Here is a 20,450-nt window from a genome sequence, read left to right as displayed (position 1 = left end):
CCAGCGGGAAAGCCCATCAGCTTTTCATCCACTTTTCTTGGAAAGGACCTCTTTGGTGATAAATGACAGTGTGTGTGTGCTGAATAGTGCTTCTGGTTTGACCCTCAAAAGGGACCTTCTCTTTTTTTCATTTCTTGTGAAGAGGGCTAATTACCATGTTCTGTAGAAGAGCCATTGAGGTCTTATTTAATTTGAAGGCAGCAGAGAGGATGAGATAGGGGAGGAGGGGGGAAAACAAGCCTGTAAAATTAATCTTTTCTCTCAGGTCCTTTGGCACACGGGATCTGTGATCAAATTTAGGCTCCCACTGGACACTAATTTGATATCACATTAATTTGGGCTTTACTCAATTTTCAAACCTGCGTCCACTCCATTATCACATGCATTTTGGGAATCTGGATTGTGCAGAAGGAAAAATGAGCTGATTTCACTACAGTTTCACCAGCTTATTGCATCATTGCATAGCTCAAAGTGCCAGGTGCTCTTTAACCACACCAGCCTTCTTTTTGAGAACTATTTGAAGCTCTGTTTGCACCTACTGTGAAATGGAGAGGGGAGATTTTGGCAAAGTATTTAATTAGTACTGAGGGGACTGGAGGATGGTGAAAGCAGGGATCAGGTGTCATGGATTTACAACAATGTCTTCCTGGCAAAGTAGTGCCCCTTTACTGCCAGCTCCTTTCAGGAAAAAAGAAAGGGGGGACGGGGAATGTGGGACTTACTTTCTCATTAAGCAGCTAAAGACAAAAGCTCTCAAAGTGACCTAAGGAAACAGCTATCAATGAATATGTGGATCTTTTACTGCTAAACCGTCAGCTAAAGGTGTTCATGGCATGTGACTGCTTTCTGTATTACTGTACATTTCCAGGGGTGTGCGATACAGAAAGCCTTTTGTCCTACAGGACAAGACAGCGAACCTTTGAATCTGCACTGGAGTGTTCAGAGGTTAAATAACTTGACCTTCAGAGGTCATTCTATTCAATTAAGCCACTCTCTCACTGGCCACAGTGACAGGCTTTTTTTCAGTTTTTCCCCCTATGACATCGTCTACTTCTTTCCATTTTTCAAACACCAGTTGCATAAATTTAAGTTGTAGAGGGCTGGGGGTCAGAAGTGGGGCAGTGTTGTAGGAGTGGAGGATCACTGAAAACCTGAAACACATTCAAAGCACATTAAACAGCCTATTTTTACCATCACAAGACTCTTCGGGTGTCATTAACACAAGAAGGTCTTGAATGCTGTTGAGCACAACAGAACAATGACTGTTTAACCTAAATTGCACTATGAAGGATTTTAGTAACAGAATATAGCCATGTTAGCTGTCAGAAGACAGAGGGACTGAACGCTCCTGTTAGTCATAGTTCAACCGCACCACATCCACTTTTAATAGACCCAACAGAGCAGTTTCACATTATATGTTTTAATGGCACGTTTCAGGTTATTTACCCATGGGGTCGCCACAGTGGATGGCTCTCCCTGTTTCATTTACCACAGATTTTACACCGGATGCCCTTCCTGATGCAATCCTCCCATTTATCTGGGCTTTGGGACCATCACTACAACTAGACTAGCTTTTGGCACTCCCCATAGGCTGACTATATGGCTCCTTCTGGTCTTGAATCAGGAACATATTATTACTGGATATGTTGTAGTAATGCTATCAGACAGCTTATATACTACCAACTATTGGTCAGTCCATGCTACATCTCACAAGATATTTCTAAAGATATTCGTTATCTCCATTAATATGGATGAATCCTCATGGTGATGTTCATACGTTTGCGTTGGGCCCAGATTACCTTTTTTTGGTTTTTGGTTTTGTGGGGGGGATAAAATAAGTATTGAATTAATTTAGGAAAAGAAAATAGTCATTGAGCCTGGTTTGATTAACAAAGTCTCAGCAAAAACAGAAATATTTCCAGCAGCTACCATAATTGTTAGTTATCATGGTTGTTAGCATGTTAAATAAAGGCTAAACTAAGACGCTGAAGCTGTTAACATATGATAACATTTAGCACATATTAACATTATTTAGACCGCTGGTTTGACTCTAGACCAGTTTTGTGTTGTCTTGTGTTTAGTCTAAAGTGAAAGTAGATTATCAAAAATGGTAATCTTGGGCCGAGCAATGTGTTTCATTTTAAAAGGATAAAAAAAAACCTATGTTGCTAATTTTAATCGATTGTAACTCTTTGTTAACGGAGTTACGTTGTCGTTCTGAGACACAAACCGAATAAACCAGGACTCGGCGCACATCTCATGCAGAGCAAACAAAGTTTACATTGACAGCTTCCAAGACATTTCTACTCACGTGTAACGCAGTAGGCACTTCACACGAGAACAATTGATATTGATTTTATGATATAAGTATCTGTTCAGTGGAATGCACATTAACATTCCTGCTGCTGTTAAGATATTGCAGTTCATGGCAACACTGGCTGAGAAGTGTGGCTTAGGCAGTAGGGTGAGCGGCAGGTATCTACATGTATGACTGAGTGGATGTGTACAGGCGAGACAGAGTGAAAAAGAGTGTGTGGGTGTGCACTGTACATGCATGTGTGAATTTGGAGAATTTGTCAGTTGTTTGATTGTTTGGTTGGCTGGAGAAAGATAGAAGGAAAATGATAAAGAGGGCAGAGCTTGACCTGAATAGATTGTTTCTAAGGTACTCACATAAATGCATGTGTTTATGTAGCCCGCCTTCACATCATTTCCAGACATTTTTTTGCCTTACCTATGGCATTGGTCATGTTTGAATCAATGCCAGAAATGTGTTAAAAACATGGTTGCCCAGATTATTCACCTTAAATGATAAGGATGTATTTTTGTAATGGTGTTGGCATACATAATGCTTGGTGTATTGCATTTCTAAGGCAAATATTGTGACTTCCTTAAATGGGGCATGATAGAATTTCACCATAGGGGTCTTTCCTTGCTTTCCCATGCCAAAAGCATAGAAAAGACTCTGTATTATCTTCCTGTTGCTCTCTATTTTCTGTTTGCTTCCAGCCTCTTTGTTTACAGGGTTGAGTTGCAGTGGCTGGAAGTGAGTTGAAAAGTAATCTGAGATGTTTTACAGTAATTAGTTGTCTTTGTTGCTGCTGTGGAGACTGCTGCACTGCCTCAGAATGGGGAATCGGGGACTGCAAGGGGGTTGGGGTGAATGTGTAAGTGGGTGGATGGCAGGGTGGGTGTGGGTCCCTTCTTTTGTAGCCTGCACTACTCTCCCTCGCCGTCGAGAGAGGGAATGGGCCGAGGCAGCTGTCACTTACCATGTGAATGTTTCAAGGGCGGCCCAGGGGTCTTTAGAAAACTCTCCTTTTTTTGCCCCCCACCCCATTTTTCAAGAAGAAGCAGCATGGAGTTTCTGAGCCACAGTCGGACCCAGAGGAGGGGCTTTGTTGGATGAGAAAGGGGAGAGTGAGAGAGAAAAAATAAGCCTGGGGAAGGTAAAGGGGGCACTTTGCTGCCAGGCTGCCCGGTACAGGAGCAACCTGAGCATCAGCAGCACTGGTGAGAATAGCGCTGCAACGCCGTTATATGGAACTGGCACAATTTGACCTCAATGTGGAAACTGCTCTTGGCTGGGAACTGTGGGAGTTCAACTGAGCCGTTGGAATACATTGTCTCCATCTGGGCGCACTATCCCATCGGTGGCGTTAACAAGGAAAGAATTCCTCCATCGCAGCTCCCACAACAAAGAAGAAAGGGAGAGGAGCAGAGCTGGTGGGAGGAGAAGTGAAGTGACGGGAGGGGAGGGGAAGGGTGCACTGTGAAGGGAGAGGAGGGCATTGTTTGCCTGTGACTGTGGGCAACGGAAAAGCATGAGTTATCAGGACATGTGTGAGTGTGTTTAGAAAGTGTGTTTGTATGCGAGCATGTGTGAATGAGTGCACTTGATTGAGTGTGAGTTGGAGGGAGCATGCATGTGTATGCGTTTGCGGAGCCTTCAGTTCAGGATGTTGGAGGTGGGAGGCCATTCAAGGGATGCTCAAACAAAGCTGGATTTTTTTTCTATCTTTGTCTTCTTTTTGAACGGTGATTGAGGAGTAGCTGGATTCCTTTACTCATGCTGTTGGGCTCGACTGTGCTTGGGGGTAAGTGTAATTCACGTAAGCTTCTAACCGCCAAAACTGCCACTAAGTCAGGGCTGGCCTAGAGAGACTTTGGTTTTGCACTTTGCTGGTCAGGGATTAAACCAAGAAGTCGTAACAGTGAGAGATCCAACTGAAGGATTTTATGCATTTACTCAGTTCAAGAAGCTATCAAATACTCCAAAGCATCAGTGTGAATGGATCATTCAAATGTAAGTACATAAGTGTATTTTATTTAGTTCAGCTATTTATTCTTTGTAAACAGTCTCTCAGTTTCTTGTATGCAGACATGCCCCTTTTACAACAGCTACAACTAGCACATTGTATTTTATACAGTAGCGCTGTATCGCACATTTAGAGGACAGTGTGCAACCGTGTACAATATCCACCCTAAAATGTTATGAGTCTCATGGGTGAATGCACAGCTGCCATCCCTGATTAGGGACCACTACGATGATTACTACTTCAGGACCTCCCTCAACAGAAACCAGCACACAACAGTGACACAACATTAAGGCTCTACTGTTCTGATTGATGATTATTGTTCGCCACTAATTACCAGTCCACTCGTATCGAGCTTATTACACCAAATCAGTGCATAAATAGGATGAAAAACATACCATACAAATATCCTGTATATGGTATTTTAGATGCTCATAATGCATACACACATATAAATGAATATTACTAATTTTGATGTTCATGTTTTTATACTATATACAAGTCCCTATACTATAGTCATAATCCAATTCATCAGGAAATGGACTGCGGTCGTATATCATAAATCACAGCTAAGAGCAGAGAGAGGGCCATTTGAATTAAGGGCCATTTTAAAGGTGGTTAAGTGATGGGATGGTTAGGTCAATATCAGTTAAATAGTAGAGTGGCTCTCTGGTTGCCTGGCTCCCTTTCAACTACCATTGTGCAAAAAGGTGAGAGGTGTATATCAGATCCAGGGATGCTGAGAAGGGATTCTTTCATGAAATAATGTAGGTCACTGTGTTAGTACATGTCCTCCTTAAAAACTGAATCATTATTGTTTTTTTCACTCAATATCAGGTCTAAGGGGTCAAGGCAACATAATGAGAATAAGAATACATAAGCCTGTGTATTTCAAACAGAATCTCCTTTTTACTGTAGCAAGTGATGAAAGTGGTCCACTCAGCATATCCTCACACAGTGTGCTGTGAGATCACTGTAAGAGCAGCCGTGTAATTTAGTAAACGACCACACATGTGGTGCGGTAACCAGAGAAGGCACACCCTCTCTGCTGAATTGTTAACCCATGTGGACAGAGCCACAGACACTCTCTCGCTTCCTCGGGAGACTGCTGGGCAGTGATCTGGGCTAACTGGGTAATCATTGATCTTGAGGCTGGGGCTTTGTCTGGGCACTACTCTCTGATCTGACTGTGTACTCCCCTGTGGTTTCTTGACTGCATCATCTGCTCAGCAGAAACATGCATGATGTAGGTAATTGCTAGCTTAATGCACATGGAGGCATCATACCAACATAGGTCATATTTAGATTCCCATCCAGTTAAACACTGTCAGATTTCATCTTACTACAGTGATTAAGCATATGTAACTTTAGCTCCTTTATGGGTGGGCCAATCTGAATGAAACTTTTCACAAACATCGTCACACATACAGCTATATATATGAAATAAATATAATTGAGTCAAACAAAAAGGAAAACCAAATGAAGGACTTTAAAAACCCCACCTAAGGCAGATTTTTGCTTGTACAAAATACATGTATACACCCAAATGAGAACTGATTTAAATTTGTTTTGTATATTGACAGTAGAGAGAAGTTCTCCTTGGCTGCAGACTTTTTTGTTTAAGAAGCTGCAAAAATAAAGAAGCTGCATCTTCAGCATAATTTTAGATTGTGGCTGTAATATACAGAATAATTGTCGATCTTTATAGCACTGTACATCCACATCCTCTGCATTCTCAGTAGTTTGAGGAGCCAACATCCCAATTTCCTCTTTGATGACCCATAGAGGCCCCCCACAGATCTTTAGTCACCAAGCATGACCTGAAATGACCTGTAATAATTCTGAATGGGCCAGTCCAATCATGACTCAGAGGGAGGACCTAACCTCAACAGCACCCCTCCCTGTGCTATCCTGATGGGCTCACCTCAGCTCCACTAGACCGAGATAATTACTATCACCTTTAACCTTCCTGTTAAAACAATGAAGGCACTGAGCTGAGGGACAGGCAGACAGGCTAACACTGTAAAACCGTCACTCATGTAGTAATTTTGATCAGGTTTGATGGTGATCAGATCATTTTTGGATTCAGAATTCTGTAGTAGTAGTAGTGTGGTAATAGGAGACAGTCAGGCTTCAGCTGGTGACCTTTATGGAAAACTATCAGCTTGTGTAATAACAGTGTATACTGTAAGGTATGCTACTGATTAGTGTCTGTTACACCAACAGCTCCCCCACTACTCTCATGCCGCTTAGCTTTCCTGCACCTCCTCTTGTTGTCACCCTCTAGAAAGGCGATGTCTGCGTGTTAATGGCTGTCATATTTGATCAGATCCTTAGCGGCTTTCCCAGGACTGGTCCAGGCTGAGTTACAGAAAGCGCTGGCTGATTGCCACTGCTTTTTCTGTGCCAGGCTCAACAGTGGGATCCTCGACAAGCCTGTCACATTGATTTCTAAGCCCAGAATATTTCAGTTGGTGATGTGACATAGAGGGGAGTGCGTGTGTTTGCGGGTGTTTATGTGAAATCTAGACAAAGGGATGGCGAGTATCCTGGCCAAGTATCTCTGATGCATTTTCCTATGGTCCTTCAGTGCCAAGAAAAGGGCAACACTGGCAAAGAAATGTAGCAAATGGAGAATGTGAGACACTGATTTACTTTATTTGTTAGCAGTTTTGTGGACATGTAAGCTATGTAAGGAGTATTTTGTGCCTTTGAAACTGGGAAGCTATGCTTTTAAAAGAAGTATTATTTTGTTGTTTCACAAAACAAGCAATTATTCATTGCATGATGACCCCCTTGTCTTATTTTAGGTAGCTGAAGAAACTCCCGCATGCATGGCCGCTGGCCCTTACCTCACCTATTACCTCATTAGCCACTGGGCTGAAGGATCATGGGCAACCTCATCAGCCGGCCCAGCTGCCTGGGCCAGAAGTCCAAGCATGTCAGGACAGATGAGGACTTTCTGAAGGAGTGCTACCAACGAAGAAAAGAGTGGCAGCCCGCAGAGCAACATGGGGAGGCCAAAAAGGAAGAGACTTTTAAAGACAAAGCCAACGATGATGCGAGCAAGGAAAGAGAGGTGGAGAGTTACAAGGAACCCCAGGAAATTGATCTTAAAAGGGAGCAGGGAGCTGAAACTCCCATTTCAGATAAACCCCTTCACAGCTCTCCTGCATCAACAATCAGGAGTACCAGTACTCTAGAAAATGCTTGGCAAGGCAGCCCGTCTCCCATAAAAACCTCTCGAAATGGCACTCTGACAAGGAGGACAGTGCCTCCTGAGTTCGCCAGATCACCTCTGGCTCACCCAGAGAAAACCGCTGCAGAGAGGAGGGCCAGCTTCCAGAGGAGAGACTCTAGAGAAGGAAGCCCCTGGTCCTGGAAGACTGTGGCATCACGTGAGGTCACAGAAGTGACAGAGGTGACAGAGACAACTGTAACAGAAATTGTGGAAGTGACAGAGTATCCACCAGGAGATAAAGGAGGGAACCCCATTGTCACCAGAACCGTGAGAGTCTTGAACGGTGTCGCGGAGGAACTTGCAGAGGTTGAAAAACACATGACTCTCAAATATGAGAAGTTGTATCTGGTTTTCTTTTCACCCTTTCCATTATTCTTTCTATCCTAGAATTCTCTCTGTCTGTAAAAGCAATATGTTTTTTGGCCTTTTATTATAGTCTCTATAACATGGGTATTTCTATATCAAAACTTTTATGAATTGACAAAACACTAGGATTGTCTTTACTTTGCAGCTCCAAAGTTCAAGCTCAGATCAGGATCCCACCCTGGATAAATGGAGGGTAGGTTTTACCCATATCATATATTAAGCAACCTTGTTTTAAAGAAAACATTTTTTTTATTCACAGTTAAGAAATTGATACTGATATGTTGTGGTCTTTTGTCAAGGGAACAAGATCTGCCTTGGCACTAAAAGATGTTTCTACAGATTCTGAAACGTTTCTCCAAAACCTGGAAGCTTTGCTTAAATGGGTCAAAGAAATAGAGGAGCTCACAGCAAATCAGAAACCGCCTTCATCAGAGGTGAAAGTGGTGAAAGCACAGCTCCAAGAACAAAAGGTTTGTTATGTTCAACATCGCATCACATAGTTTCATGTTTCCACTAAGTTCTACAGTGGGCAGAATATGAAAGAATTACCTATAGGAAGATGTCCTGAATCCATGGAAAATGCTCTAGTGCTTCCGTTTTAAGGTAAATCTGCTCTATTCAGCAGTGAATGGGTGGTGTTTATCACCACAATGAGCTTCAGTAAGTCTTTGTCTACATGTCCTGAGGGCATATAAAAGCAGGGAAGTCTCTCACCTTTCAGCGGCAGTCACACCCATTGTGCGCTCTTTGGAGGAGGTGAAACCTGTCTGGTTCTTGATAATGTAGGTTTGTGAAACAGGACTCCCCCCTCACTGACTGGCACAAAAACAGGAAGAAAAACAAAAAAAGCAAAAATAAAAGGGGGGGGGGGGCTTTGAGATATTAACATTAGGTGCAAGCAATGTCGCTTCTCAGAAATTGTACATACAATGTTAAGAATAGGTTTTCTGTATAGCAGTATCAATAGTGTTTGTGATTCCACATAATATCACTTCACCTGAGATGTTCAGCTGTTTCACAGCTCTTGCAGCGTCTCCTAACAGACCGGAGGCGTAGTATGACCTCCATGATGTCAGAAGGCACTCAGCTGGTGGAGGCCCATGTGGGAGAAGAAGGGGAGCAGGTAAAGGTCAAACTATCCACTCTTAATCAGAAGTGGGAGGCCTTACAACAGGAAGCAGAAAATAGGTGAACTACTTTTACTATCAATATTGATTTGACAAGGCTGCATCACGAGACAAACATCACTCACTGATTACGGGGACTTTTCGTAGGAGGGCAAGTCTGGAGCTCATCCTTCCCAGGGCCCAGCTGTTCCAGGAAGGAGTGGACAGCTTGCAGCAATGGCTCATATCTATGGAACAGACTCTAGCTGAACTTCGAAATGCAGAAAGAGTAATGCTGCATCTCACAGAGGCCTCCGACCGGGCCAAGGTTAGAAATCTAAAACGAATGGACTGCCATGCAAAGTAAAGGTGGATTGTATTGTTTAAATAGAAGAATACATTTTACAATACATTTTAAACACCTTTTTTCTTCTTTTAGGCTGTTGTTGAAGAAATTCAAGTTAAAACTGCTGAACTAGGGAAAATACAGAAGTCAGGTCATGAGCTAATGGAAGCATTATCAGGTAATGTTTACATACATCTTTAAATTAGTTATTGTAGATGGATGTATTAATAGAAGTTCTGCCCATGTCTGTCCCTTGTCGCTTGTTTGATAACTGCTTCATTAATCAACACTATTATATGAAAAAACTGAGATGTGATCTACCACTCGTTCAAACAACTTCAAACCAAACAATGCACTTCCTTGCATCCTCAGCAGTACACCTGCCAAGCATGATGCTGATGGTTATTTTGATGAATGGCTACTGTGTAAATCTGGATTTACCTTTTCTTTCAGAGGAGGAAGCCCAGCAAGTACAGGAGAAGATGGATGCTTTGCGTATTCGTTGCTCTGTGCTGAGTCTGAGCAGTCTGGACGTGCTGCAGAGACTGGAACAAGCGCTTGAGGCATCCAGTCGTTGTACCTCCAGCCAAGAGGACCTCCACCTGTGGCTGGGTCGCATTGAGCGGGAGCTCTTGGGGGCAGCAGGGGCACAGACTCATGCTGGAGATGCAGTACTATGTGCAGCTGAGAGACAAAGGGTAATGTTTACACATAATTCAAGGTTTTTAGAGTTTATACAGGAAAATACCACTTGATCGCCATTGAAAAGTGGAAGTGCAAAGCTAATGTATTATGTGGAAAAAAAAACACGTTTTCACAGGACTCTGTAAAAGTAGTGTGAAGAACTAAGTACACCACCAAATTCAAAAGAACCATCTGAGCAGTAATAAAGTAATTGCTTCTATATGACTTCATCAATCTGTCATATTATTGTGGAGCTGGGGTTGGCATTTCATTGTCCCAAGAAGAAACTGGGACTGTCTGTTGTAGGTTTCTTGACGTCTTGTTGTCTTGTCACCTGATCTAATTTTGACCAAGCATTAGCTACCGTCAAGTCAGCGTTGTTGTAGAACAGTCTTCCTCTAATTGCACTTTCATGAACTTTAAGATTTAACTGAGACCTGAAGACTCTGAGAGAAAGCTCTTAGGTTTTGTGTAATTTCTTTATTGTTACATGGTGTTTTTGACTTAAGATGCTGGAAGCCTTCAGAACATATCTGTTTGTATCTGAATGATAATTGTTTTGTTTATGTGACAATACTGTGTATTTTTAACAGTTGGAAAAGGCAGTGGTAAAGGAGATAGCTTGGTTCAAAGATACAGCAGCCAAACTTGAGAAGCTGAAAACTATTGATCTTGATCCAGAGTTCATCGCAGAACAGGTCTATGAGCAAAAGGTCAGGACACACACACACATACAGACAGGATATATTATACAGTACATGCTACAGTTTTATAAGTCCATCAAAAGGAATGTTTGGTAACTGATTTTAACTTGATATAATGTTGCCTGTACAGATTTTAGCAGTTGAGATTCTACAACATCGGTTCAATATTGAGAAGATGGTAAAAATCACTGAAATCTTGATGACATACAGCGATGAAGGGGAAACTGGCGATCTTCGGGTACACTCTCAACTAAAATTTCATTAATCAAGCAAACACATACATGACTCGGGAGGTTTTAATGTATTTTTTCCACTGTTACATCTCCTGCAGACCCCAATTGAGGCTTTACAAGAACAATGCAACACCACCTCAGCTACCAATTCCCACGTGGTCTTGCAGCTTGAGCATGCTCAGTCACTCCTCCTTCAATTCTCTGAGGGCTTTGCTGAGGTTTCACCGTGGCTTGAAGAAACTCAGACCCTGATTGGCCAGCTGTCCCTCACCACAATTAGCTATGAGGCATTTCGGGAACAACAGGACCTTTTACAGGTAAAGAAACCTGCTTTCCCATATCAGAGTGCCAGCTTTTCTCTTCTTTCATCACCCTTTTTGTCCTGGTGAACAATGAAGTCCTTTCAGACTTTATAGCCACTGCCACTATTTTTCTCTGGGTAAATGTGCTAATCTGTTAAACCACAGTTCATTAATGTAATTTACTTCATGACAGGGTTACTCTTCTGTTTTGTAAGGTCTGTCACTGCAAGTGAAACAAAATGATTTTGTTCAACCTTTCCCTGCTCATTTCAAATGCTTTCTGGTAAATAAAATGCTCTCTGCATTGTTAAACTTGTTTTCTCTCTCTCTTGTTCTCAGGGTCTTCGGGAATCTATAGCTGAACATAGGCCTTTGATTGCACGTTTATGCTCTCTGGCAAAACGCTTGTCAGAACTAAACTCCATTCAGGGGGATCAGTTCTGCCGCACGGCCACAGAGGCCGAGGAGCAGCATAGAGCTATTAGAGACCGCGTAAGAGAGACTGCCAATCTACTGGAGGAGTCCTTGCCTCGATTCACTCAGGTAAGAATGCTTGTTTGGAAATGTTCACCAGTTTGTCCTATACTGGTTCACAGCTTAATGTTTTCTTATTCCTCTAGTTGAACGAGAGGATGACTCTTATCAAAGAGAGTCTACACCGCCTGCTCAGTCGCATACAGACACCCACCTTACTTCAAGGTCTCACGCCAAGAATCCAGGAGCAGCTGCAGGACAACAAGCAAACCTTGGCTGAGTTGTCTAAACTTGAGTTAGGCCTCAGCAGCGTCAAAACACAGGCAGATGAACTACTGGCTAACACCCGGGCTGCCGGGGATGGATCCATTGGAACAGGTGACCATATTCTCAGATCTCCTGAAAATACACAAAACCACAAGCTGCAATGTTTTTTATTATGTGGAAAAGTTTAAATTCTAAGCAGTTTGCTTGCCATATCCTTGTGATCCCAGCAATTCAAGAGCGAGTGTCCAGCTTGTCCCTGCTTTGGGATGAGACACATAATCAAGCTAAAGAGAGGGAAACCTGGCTGCTCAAACTCTTGGACCTTGCCATTAAATACTGGAGCGATGTCAGCGATGTCACAACTGCTCTTAATGATGCTCAGCAGGCTGTTTTGGATCTCAATGCTAGTCGAACAGACTCTGAAACAATACGTCAGAGCCTTGAAACCATGCAGGTTGGTCTGGAGACTTTAAAAGGAAGCGTGCGTAAAGAACCCATATTGTTAGAAAGACATGTTGTAACTTTTTCCATCTTTTCAACTTATAGACTCTCAGGGAGGATATAGACAGTTTGCAGGGAGATCTGGACAGTCTTGGCATTCTGGGAATGGAGCTGATGTCAGCATGCGGAGATACCGACAAACCAGATGTCACAAAGAGCCTAGATGAAGTATGAAACATATCTGAAAGTCATTTTTTTCAGCTGATTAAACTGTGCACTGACATAAAACCATATATTTTTGCTGGCTTAAAGCTCTATTGTACGTGGAACAACTTAAGCAAATTATGGAATGAATGTCACAAAAAGCTGGAGGACTCCTTGCAGATGGCACTGCATTATCAAGATACCATGCAGGTATGTGTCCAAGTGCAATACAAAACCATTTATATGGTATGCATACATTTATAATAACACACATGTCATTATCACAGCTATATCAAATAATGAACCACATCTTTTTTACTATCAGGGACTGTTTGAGTGGTTGAAATCAGCTGAGCTGAGGTCTGCAGAGGAGTTTGTGGTAGGAACTGACTTGGAGTCAGTCAAAGAACAGCTATGTGACCTCAAGGTGTGTTCATTCTCCATACTGCCCTAGAACCTCCAATTACATTCATTCATAAAGGCCCCTTTGCCTATTAAAAGTAATGTGTTCTCTTGACATAACATGTGTTATCATATGTTTGCATACGGTATCCCTTGTTTTAGGAATTGAAGCGGGAACTTTACCAAAAGAAGATTGAGATAGAAAGTCTGAACCATCAGTTTGTGTGTCGGCTGTCTCCAGGCTCAGAGCGTCCAGGCTCAATCTCACCACTGTGTGACTTCAGACAGCGCTGGGACAGTCTGGAGTCAGAGACTGTCAACAGACAGGTAAGAAGATGACAGCAGGTAGAGTGATGCATTGCTAATGCTAATGTGGCTATTACCTGTTATCTGCTGTGCCACGACTTCAAAAGACATTTTACTGAAACAAAGGTGAGCTAGCCTGTAATAAATGTGTAAAAATGATCTGTTTCCAATGTTTCTAATAATATATATTATATACTCATTATGTTTACAGCATCAGTTAGAGTGTGCTCTGCTGGGTCTCGGTCAGTTCCAAAACACACTGGATGAGCTGCACACTTGGCTTTCCAGGACCACTGAACAACTGCAGGGCAGCCAGCCAATCAGCATTGACCTGCAGGCATGTGAAATAGAGCTGGCTAAACACAAGGTTGGTGGTGGCCTTAATAAATACAGATATACTGTGACTAACATTTCAATCCAGCCTTTCTACTTTGTCAACACTGAAAACTTCGTGTGTGTATGTGTGTGTCTTGTTTATTGTATGTTTACACACCACCTATCTGGGTCATCTGATAAGAGTCAGAAATAACTAACACCAGAAAACACTTAGCCCAAAAAAATCCAAGCAATACATTGCACAAATACTATACATATGCATTAAATATCTTCCCTCCTCCTTCTTCCTTCTCAAAGGTGTTGCGGAATGATGTTATGTCTCATGTTCGCACAATGGAGTCCCTCAACAAGGCAGGCAGGGGGCTGCTGGAGGTTGGGTCTGCAGAAGGTCCACATGGTCTGCAGTCTCGATTGGAGCATCTCAATGAAAGCTGGGAGTTTGTCCGCTGTGAGACTGAACGAAGGCAGCTGGAATTAGAGAACAGACTGAGTCAGGTGAAGATTATAGTGTTTCACTGGATCAGAAGTCTTTTTGATTGTAAAATATGTTTCAGTTTATGGCTTTTTAACCACAAAGGAAATCATTTATAACAAATGTTGAGCCATGATATATGTATATTGTCTTGGCACAGGTGCAAGATGTTACAATGGAGATTCAGGACCTTTTACAGTGGTTGGAGAATACAGAACTGAGACTGTCCTCTTCTAAAACCATGTGGGGCATGCCGGACTCTGCAAGTGAAAGGCTCAATGCCCACTTGGTGAGGCTGATTAGAGTTTAAAATTAAAAATGTCAACTATAACCATGGAAACATGAACCATGAAGATATTGGTTTTAATTCTTTGGCTCTCCTGACAGGAATTGTGTAATGAGATGGAGTCAAAGCTCCACACCTATACAGATGTGAAGAATGCCATTCACAGGATGCTGGAGAGCAGCGGTGTTGTGCGGGGATCAAGCACCGAACACAGCTTGTCGATTCTTGAACAGAAATGGGCGTCTGTTTACAGCAAAGTCCAGGAGAGAAAGGTCATTTAATATAGCACAGTCAACACGCTGCCTCATTGAGATTTGTTTTCAGTTCCAGTGTGTTTCTTATTGTAAATACATGTTATTACAGTAAATCAGAGTGTATGGCTTTTTTCTACAGGCAAAGCTCACAGAGGGACTCAATTTGGCCAAGGAGTTTCACAGTAGTGTCCAGGAACTACTCACTAAGATGAGCAAGTGTGAAGAGTCTATGGGGAATCTGCCAGCTCCTAGCTTTGTTCTGGACACAGTTTGTGCACAGCTCCACGGTCACAGAGTAGGTTTTATTGTTGTATTTTTGCTTTTACTGCTTCCAATCCAGAGATCCGAACCCTGTAATATGTATTTGCTTTTCATTGATGAAATGCTTTTATCTATACAGACACTGGTGAATGAGGTAAACGGTTATGGAGAGAAGAAGACCACAGTGGAGAACGCAGGCCTCAGACTCACTGAGCTCAGCAGAAAGGACGACTGTGATGTCATTCATAACCTAATCATGACCGTCCAGGATCGATACAAAAAGCTACAACAGCGGACTTCAGAAAGAGGAAGGATGCTGGAGGATGTTAAAAAGAATGCCAAGCAGGTATATTTCATCTCTAATATACAGAAATATATAACCTTCATCTTTCTCACGTGTGCATATGAATCTAATGTGCCACACCCACGAAGAGCTTTGTATAAAATGTTTCTATCTCATTCAGTTTAATGAATCTTGGCGCCTCCTGGTGGACTGGATGACAGAGGTCGAACAGACATTAGACACACATAAGGAGATCGCGGTGTCCCATGAAGAGATTAAGCAACAACTGACAGAGCAAAAGGTACATTATAAACATGGTGATATGCTGTATGTGTGTAAGCACCTTTGCTGACACTTATGTGTCACTCATTTGCCGATTACTCTGGTAATTAGGAGTTCCAGAAACTACTGAGATCAAAGAGGCCCATGTACGAGGCAACACTGAAGAGCGGTCGCAGTCTGCATGAAAGAGCTCAAACCTCCCACGATAGGCAGCATCTGGAGAACTTAATGGCTGAACTCAAAGACACGTGGGACACCATCAGCGGCAAGTCCATGGAGAGGTACAGAACTGTGAAAATGGGACCGTATACAACTGGATTTCTAATACAGATTAATGACCAAAAAAAAGCATACACAAAGTGTTTGTGTTTTCTGTTTTCTTTAAGGCAACACAAGCTAGAGGAAGCACTGCTGTTCTCAGGAAGATTCACTGACGCTCTGCAGGCACTGAACGACTGGCTGTATAGGGCAGAACCCCAACTGGCTGAAGACGTACCTGTTGGTGGAGACAAAGACATGGTCAACAATCTCATAGACAAACACAAGGTACCAGTCTTTGCAACCGACCCACAGGACTTATTCTAATTTTTTCATTCTAAATGCAGTGTTACTCATTTACTCATTTTCATATTAGAGGGTGTAATGCAGTCTTGTACGTGAAGTGTTTATTAACAGTTGAATATCACATTTATTATTAATGTATTAATGTACAATTAATGTTAAGTGCTACTTGTTGTACACTGAATTTGTAGCTCCTTCTTCACAGTCCTGCCTCATGAGTAAAATAAAATAGCTGGTTTTAGCCTTTTTTTTCTCTTTCTCGCAGGCCTTCCAGAAGGAGTTGGGAAAGCGAGCCGGATGCATTAGGACCCTGAAGCGCTCTGTGAGAGATCTGACCAGGAGCAGCACGGCCGACGCTCACTGGCTGCAGGAGCAGATGGATGAACTGGAGGGCCGCTGGGAAGCTGTGTGCAAACTGTCAGTCAGCAAGCAGGACAGGCTGGAGGCTGCGCTTCAGCAGGTGTTGTACACGAATAGTAAAGGCTGAGGGGCTGTCCTGTGTGTGCAACAGCTGTTTTAAAAGTAGAAGCTGGAATTTTTACATTCAATATTAAATGGTGATCTGACTGTGTCACTTAATCTGTCAAGACATAACCCTTGGCACTGATACTGACAAGTAGCCGGGTTTCTTTTGTCAAAAGTCATGAAAAAAACACATGATGTGAAGCACTGATAAGGAGCTAACCTCCCCTCCTCGTTCTTGTCAGGCTGAAAAGTTCGATGGGCTCGTTCATTGTTTCATGGAGCGGCTCACTGAGGTTGAGAGGATCCTAAAATACGGGGTCATACCAGAGGAGGAGGAAGGTCTGCTTTCCTTCCGCAAACAGCACGAGGTCAGTATAAAATGAAGTTTTGTCACTCCCTGTAGAGAAATTATTTTTTTCCAGCTTATCAGCTTCCAGTGCATGCAGAGGACAGAGTCTGCTACAGAACAAGCTGGTGCTGATAAGGGTTTAGTGTTTGGCTGAAGGTCAGTTAATCAAAGCTGTGCTTGAGGGTAACTGTAAGGACAACTACCTTGAGCATCAAAAAACTCATCCAAGTCATTTTATTGCTCCGCCACAGGAGTCGCTGTCCGCCTTGCAGGCTCAGGCAGTGGAGCTTGAGAACATCCAGTGTTTGGGTGAGGAGATTCTTGCCTCCTGCCATCCAGACTCCATAATCACCCTAAAATCATGGATCAGTGTCACTAAGACACGCTATGAGGAAGTGAGTGCCTTTGTGCCAAAGTAATACACACAAGGTTCTATTTTCCTTTAATTATATTAAAAAACAAATAACTTGATTGTTTAGTTAACTGTTGCTATCAGTCACCAAAATGGCTTGAATGCTGGAAGATATTTTATCAATGTATAAACAGCGAGCTGTGTAATTTTCTTCCCCTCTGTTGTTTTCCGAGTCAGGTTCAGACCTGGGCCCAGCAGCAGGGCCAGAAGATCCAAGCCAGCTTGACAGCGCTGGAGACAGAGAGAGAGGAAGTCCAAAGACTTCTGGACTGGATCTCATCAGCAGAGGAAGCCCTCAGCCTCAGAGATCAAGAGCCTCTGCCTGAGGCCACGGAGCATAACCAAAAACTCATTGAGCAACACACAGTATGATTTATTTTTCTTTGAGAGCATGAGTTATTTGTTTGCACTGCAAAACACTCAGTTTTACAACATGCTTACTGTACTCTGCAGTCTCAGTTATGGACTCCTCTCCGCAGGTATTCATGGAGGAGTTAAATAAAAAGTTCCCAGAGGTAGAACATGCCACAAAATCCTGCAAACACAAGAGCATTTCGAAGCAGCAAGTTTCCCCAAGCAAACGGCCGCTCACCAGTAAGCCACTGTGAAAACAGCATTCTGTTCATGCATTCACAAAGGGTTAAAGGTTGAGTAGCTCACTGCTAATGACCTGTCAAGCACATACAGTATCATTTGACTGAGATGAATGATGACTTTCTTTGTCCAGAGAGAAGGAGCGCTATGAAGTTGCAGCCTGTTATACCGGTCCCCCTGGAGCACCTTAACCCTCAGACCCCACAGCTCAGTCAGCTGGTCAGTGAGTGGCAGAAACTTTGGCTCCTGGCTGTGGCGAGACAAAACCGCTTGGAACAACACCAGCAAATGCTCAAAGAGGTCATTGTGCTTTTTGCAACATAACTGTAATAACGTTGAGAGACTCTGGTACCATTATAGGTGGCCAAAACAATAAAAATGTTTTTGAAATTATTATTAGGAAAGACATTTTGTCATTCAAAGATTTAAAAAGGTTGTGATATTTTGCTGTGTCCCACAGATGGAAGAATTTGCAAACTTCGACTTTAACATTTGGCGAAAGCGTTACATACAGTGGATTAGTCATTTGAAGTCTCGGATCTTGGACGTGTTTCGCAGCATTGACCGGGACCAGGATGGACGGATTAGCCAGAAGGAGTTCATCGATTATGTTCTCGCCTCTAGTGAGATTTTCTTACCTATAATAATCAGTTCATTGCTGACACTAATGTATCTCTCATTCTGGATCATAGTGCTTTAACTCTTCACGTTAAGATCTGCATGGCTGGTGTTCAAGACAAGACTTTGTACTCCTTCTGTAGAATTCCCCACCAGCTCTCTAGAGATGAACGCTGTCGCCAGCATCTTTGACATGAACAACGACGGTTTCATCGACTACTATGAGTTTGTGAGCGCGCTCCATCCCAGCAGAGATCCCTACAGAAAAACACTGGATGCCGATCAGATCAATGAAGAGGTAAGAAGAGCGTGTGCAAAAGGAATAATCAGAAAAAGATAAACTAATGTATTCCTTATGAGGTTTTTCAACACATGCTGTCATTATCCTGCCTTCATTAGGTGAGCCGACAGGTAGCACAGTGTAACTGTCCCAAGAGGTTTCAAGTGGAGCAAATAAGTGCCAACAGATACAGGGTGAGTCGACTGTTAGTCACTGATTCAAAAAATATGCAACTTCATATTTAATATGCTAAAATCCTCTACTACAGAGGAAATTAATGTCTTACGTGGATTTCCTCTGTCCATCAGTACTTGCAACGCTGTAATATTATATTATTTAATGTTTGCTCCAGTTTGGAGATTCCCAACAACTGAGGATGGTTCGAATCCTGCGTAGCACATTGATGGTCAGAGTCGGAGGAGGCTGGACTGCTCTGGATGAGTTCCTGGTTAAAAATGATCCCTGCAGAGGTTGTAATAGTCATTATTTCCTACATAACTAAAACACCTTTCTTTCAAAGACAAGCTGTTACAAACCATAAAGGATCAAACATCTCTTAACATTGCTTTTTCAGCTATATCTAGTTGGCCAATAATGGCCTTTTAATTTGACATTCGGGTGAATTAGATTAAAAAGTGCAAGGTGAAACAAACTAATATCAAGGACTGACCAATTCATGTTTACCGCTAAAAAAATCCTTTTGCAATCAAAAAGATCTACATGTAGAGCCATCAAGGCTCAAATCGGGTTAATCTGGTCAAAAGAAAAGGTGAAACAGATGACTAGATCACAGCTAGCTGTTGACCTCTTATATTTAAAGAAAGAAATTGCAAACTTTCTGTTTCTGATGGGCTTCTGTTGTTATTTGTTACATGGTAAGCTGATTAGGACAAGCCTGTGAACATTAAAACATTATTTTTCCCATGTGGAAAGACAGAACGGCAGATTCCAGGTTTGAATCTGTTGGTTATGGAAAGACTTTGTAAAGGTCTTAATGAGGAAGAGTGTATAATTATACATGTCTGTGAAGGTTCTCAGTCATCCAGGTCATCGTAGTCTAAGGAGCTTGGAAAGAAAAGCGTCTGGACTTCTTTAAGTTGCTTGAAGACGTTTCAACTCTCATCCGAGAAGCTTCTTCAGTTCTAAGGGTCAATTGGTGGAGAGTCCCAGATTTAAACCCAGTGGGAGTGTCCCCCCAAAGAGGGACAAAGGACCCCCTGATGATCCTCTACCTAATCACATGAGCCAAGGTGTGAAAACGGGTGTGGGTCACAATCAGCCAGGGTTTCAGGTGAGCTCATTGTGAAACCTGGACCCACTCATATCATCTTTCGGGTGAACCAGTTTCTGTCTGGACCCATCCTATCACATGATAGGGTGGGTTCACCCGAAAGACAAAACTCCAAAACACAAACTTAACAACGTGGTGTATGCTGTACAGTGTAGCAAGGAATGCCCAGACCTCTACATCGGAGAGACCAAACAGCCACTTCACAAGCGCATGGCACAACATAGAAGAGCCACCTCCACGGGACAAGACTCAGCAGTCCATCTGCATCTAAAGGACAAAGGTCACTCTTTCGAGGATGCCAATGTTCACATTTT

The 20,450-nt window shown here is 42.6% G+C and overlaps 1 protein-coding gene across 2 annotated transcripts in view; it reads left to right on the top strand.

The window, feature by feature from the left end:
• Positions 1 to 20,450, top strand: part of macf1b (microtubule actin crosslinking factor 1b) — a 28,122-nt gene that overhangs the window by 5,808 nt on the left and 1,864 nt on the right. The window contains exons 1-37 of one of the 2 annotated variants that reach the window (XM_031748165.2): positions 3,793 to 4,097; positions 7,127 to 7,863; positions 8,069 to 8,116; positions 8,223 to 8,393; positions 8,945 to 9,111; positions 9,198 to 9,357; positions 9,469 to 9,553; positions 9,829 to 10,073; positions 10,653 to 10,772; positions 10,894 to 11,001; positions 11,095 to 11,313; positions 11,638 to 11,841; positions 11,919 to 12,150; positions 12,267 to 12,493; positions 12,586 to 12,708; positions 12,793 to 12,894; positions 13,010 to 13,111; positions 13,249 to 13,413; positions 13,604 to 13,759; positions 14,026 to 14,223; positions 14,361 to 14,489; positions 14,588 to 14,758; positions 14,880 to 15,035; positions 15,141 to 15,347; positions 15,466 to 15,585; positions 15,678 to 15,847; positions 15,953 to 16,112; positions 16,393 to 16,587; positions 16,835 to 16,960; positions 17,193 to 17,336; positions 17,531 to 17,719; positions 17,833 to 17,947; positions 18,081 to 18,247; positions 18,408 to 18,570; positions 18,709 to 18,863; positions 18,965 to 19,039; positions 19,198 to 19,315. In XM_031748165.2, the coding sequence (XP_031604025.2) occupies positions 7,207 to 7,863; positions 8,069 to 8,116; positions 8,223 to 8,393; positions 8,945 to 9,111; positions 9,198 to 9,357; positions 9,469 to 9,553; positions 9,829 to 10,073; positions 10,653 to 10,772; positions 10,894 to 11,001; positions 11,095 to 11,313; positions 11,638 to 11,841; positions 11,919 to 12,150; positions 12,267 to 12,493; positions 12,586 to 12,708; positions 12,793 to 12,894; positions 13,010 to 13,111; positions 13,249 to 13,413; positions 13,604 to 13,759; positions 14,026 to 14,223; positions 14,361 to 14,489; positions 14,588 to 14,758; positions 14,880 to 15,035; positions 15,141 to 15,347; positions 15,466 to 15,585; positions 15,678 to 15,847; positions 15,953 to 16,112; positions 16,393 to 16,587; positions 16,835 to 16,960; positions 17,193 to 17,336; positions 17,531 to 17,719; positions 17,833 to 17,947; positions 18,081 to 18,247; positions 18,408 to 18,570; positions 18,709 to 18,863; positions 18,965 to 19,039; positions 19,198 to 19,315 (6,049 nt within the window). In that variant the 5' untranslated portion in view covers positions 3,793 to 4,097; positions 7,127 to 7,206. Of the gene's footprint in view, positions 1 to 3,792; positions 4,098 to 7,126; positions 7,864 to 8,068; positions 8,117 to 8,222; positions 8,394 to 8,944; positions 9,112 to 9,197; positions 9,358 to 9,468; positions 9,554 to 9,828; positions 10,074 to 10,652; positions 10,773 to 10,893; positions 11,002 to 11,094; positions 11,314 to 11,637; positions 11,842 to 11,918; positions 12,151 to 12,266; positions 12,494 to 12,585; positions 12,709 to 12,792; positions 12,895 to 13,009; positions 13,112 to 13,248; positions 13,414 to 13,603; positions 13,760 to 14,025; positions 14,224 to 14,360; positions 14,490 to 14,587; positions 14,759 to 14,879; positions 15,036 to 15,140; positions 15,348 to 15,465; positions 15,586 to 15,677; positions 15,848 to 15,952; positions 16,113 to 16,392; positions 16,588 to 16,834; positions 16,961 to 17,192; positions 17,337 to 17,530; positions 17,720 to 17,832; positions 17,948 to 18,080; positions 18,248 to 18,407; positions 18,571 to 18,708; positions 18,864 to 18,964; positions 19,040 to 19,197; positions 19,316 to 20,450 lie in introns of those variants that run through there. The other variant, XM_039619385.1, reaches the window with a different exon arrangement.

The sequence above is a fragment of the Oreochromis aureus genome, linkage group 11, assembly GCF_013358895.1.
Source record: "Oreochromis aureus strain Israel breed Guangdong linkage group 11, ZZ_aureus, whole genome shotgun sequence".
Classification (NCBI taxonomy): Eukaryota; Metazoa; Chordata; class Actinopteri; order Cichliformes; family Cichlidae; genus Oreochromis; species Oreochromis aureus.
The sequence above is the reverse complement of the archived record's forward strand: the minus strand, read 5'-3'. Positions and strand labels throughout refer to the sequence as shown.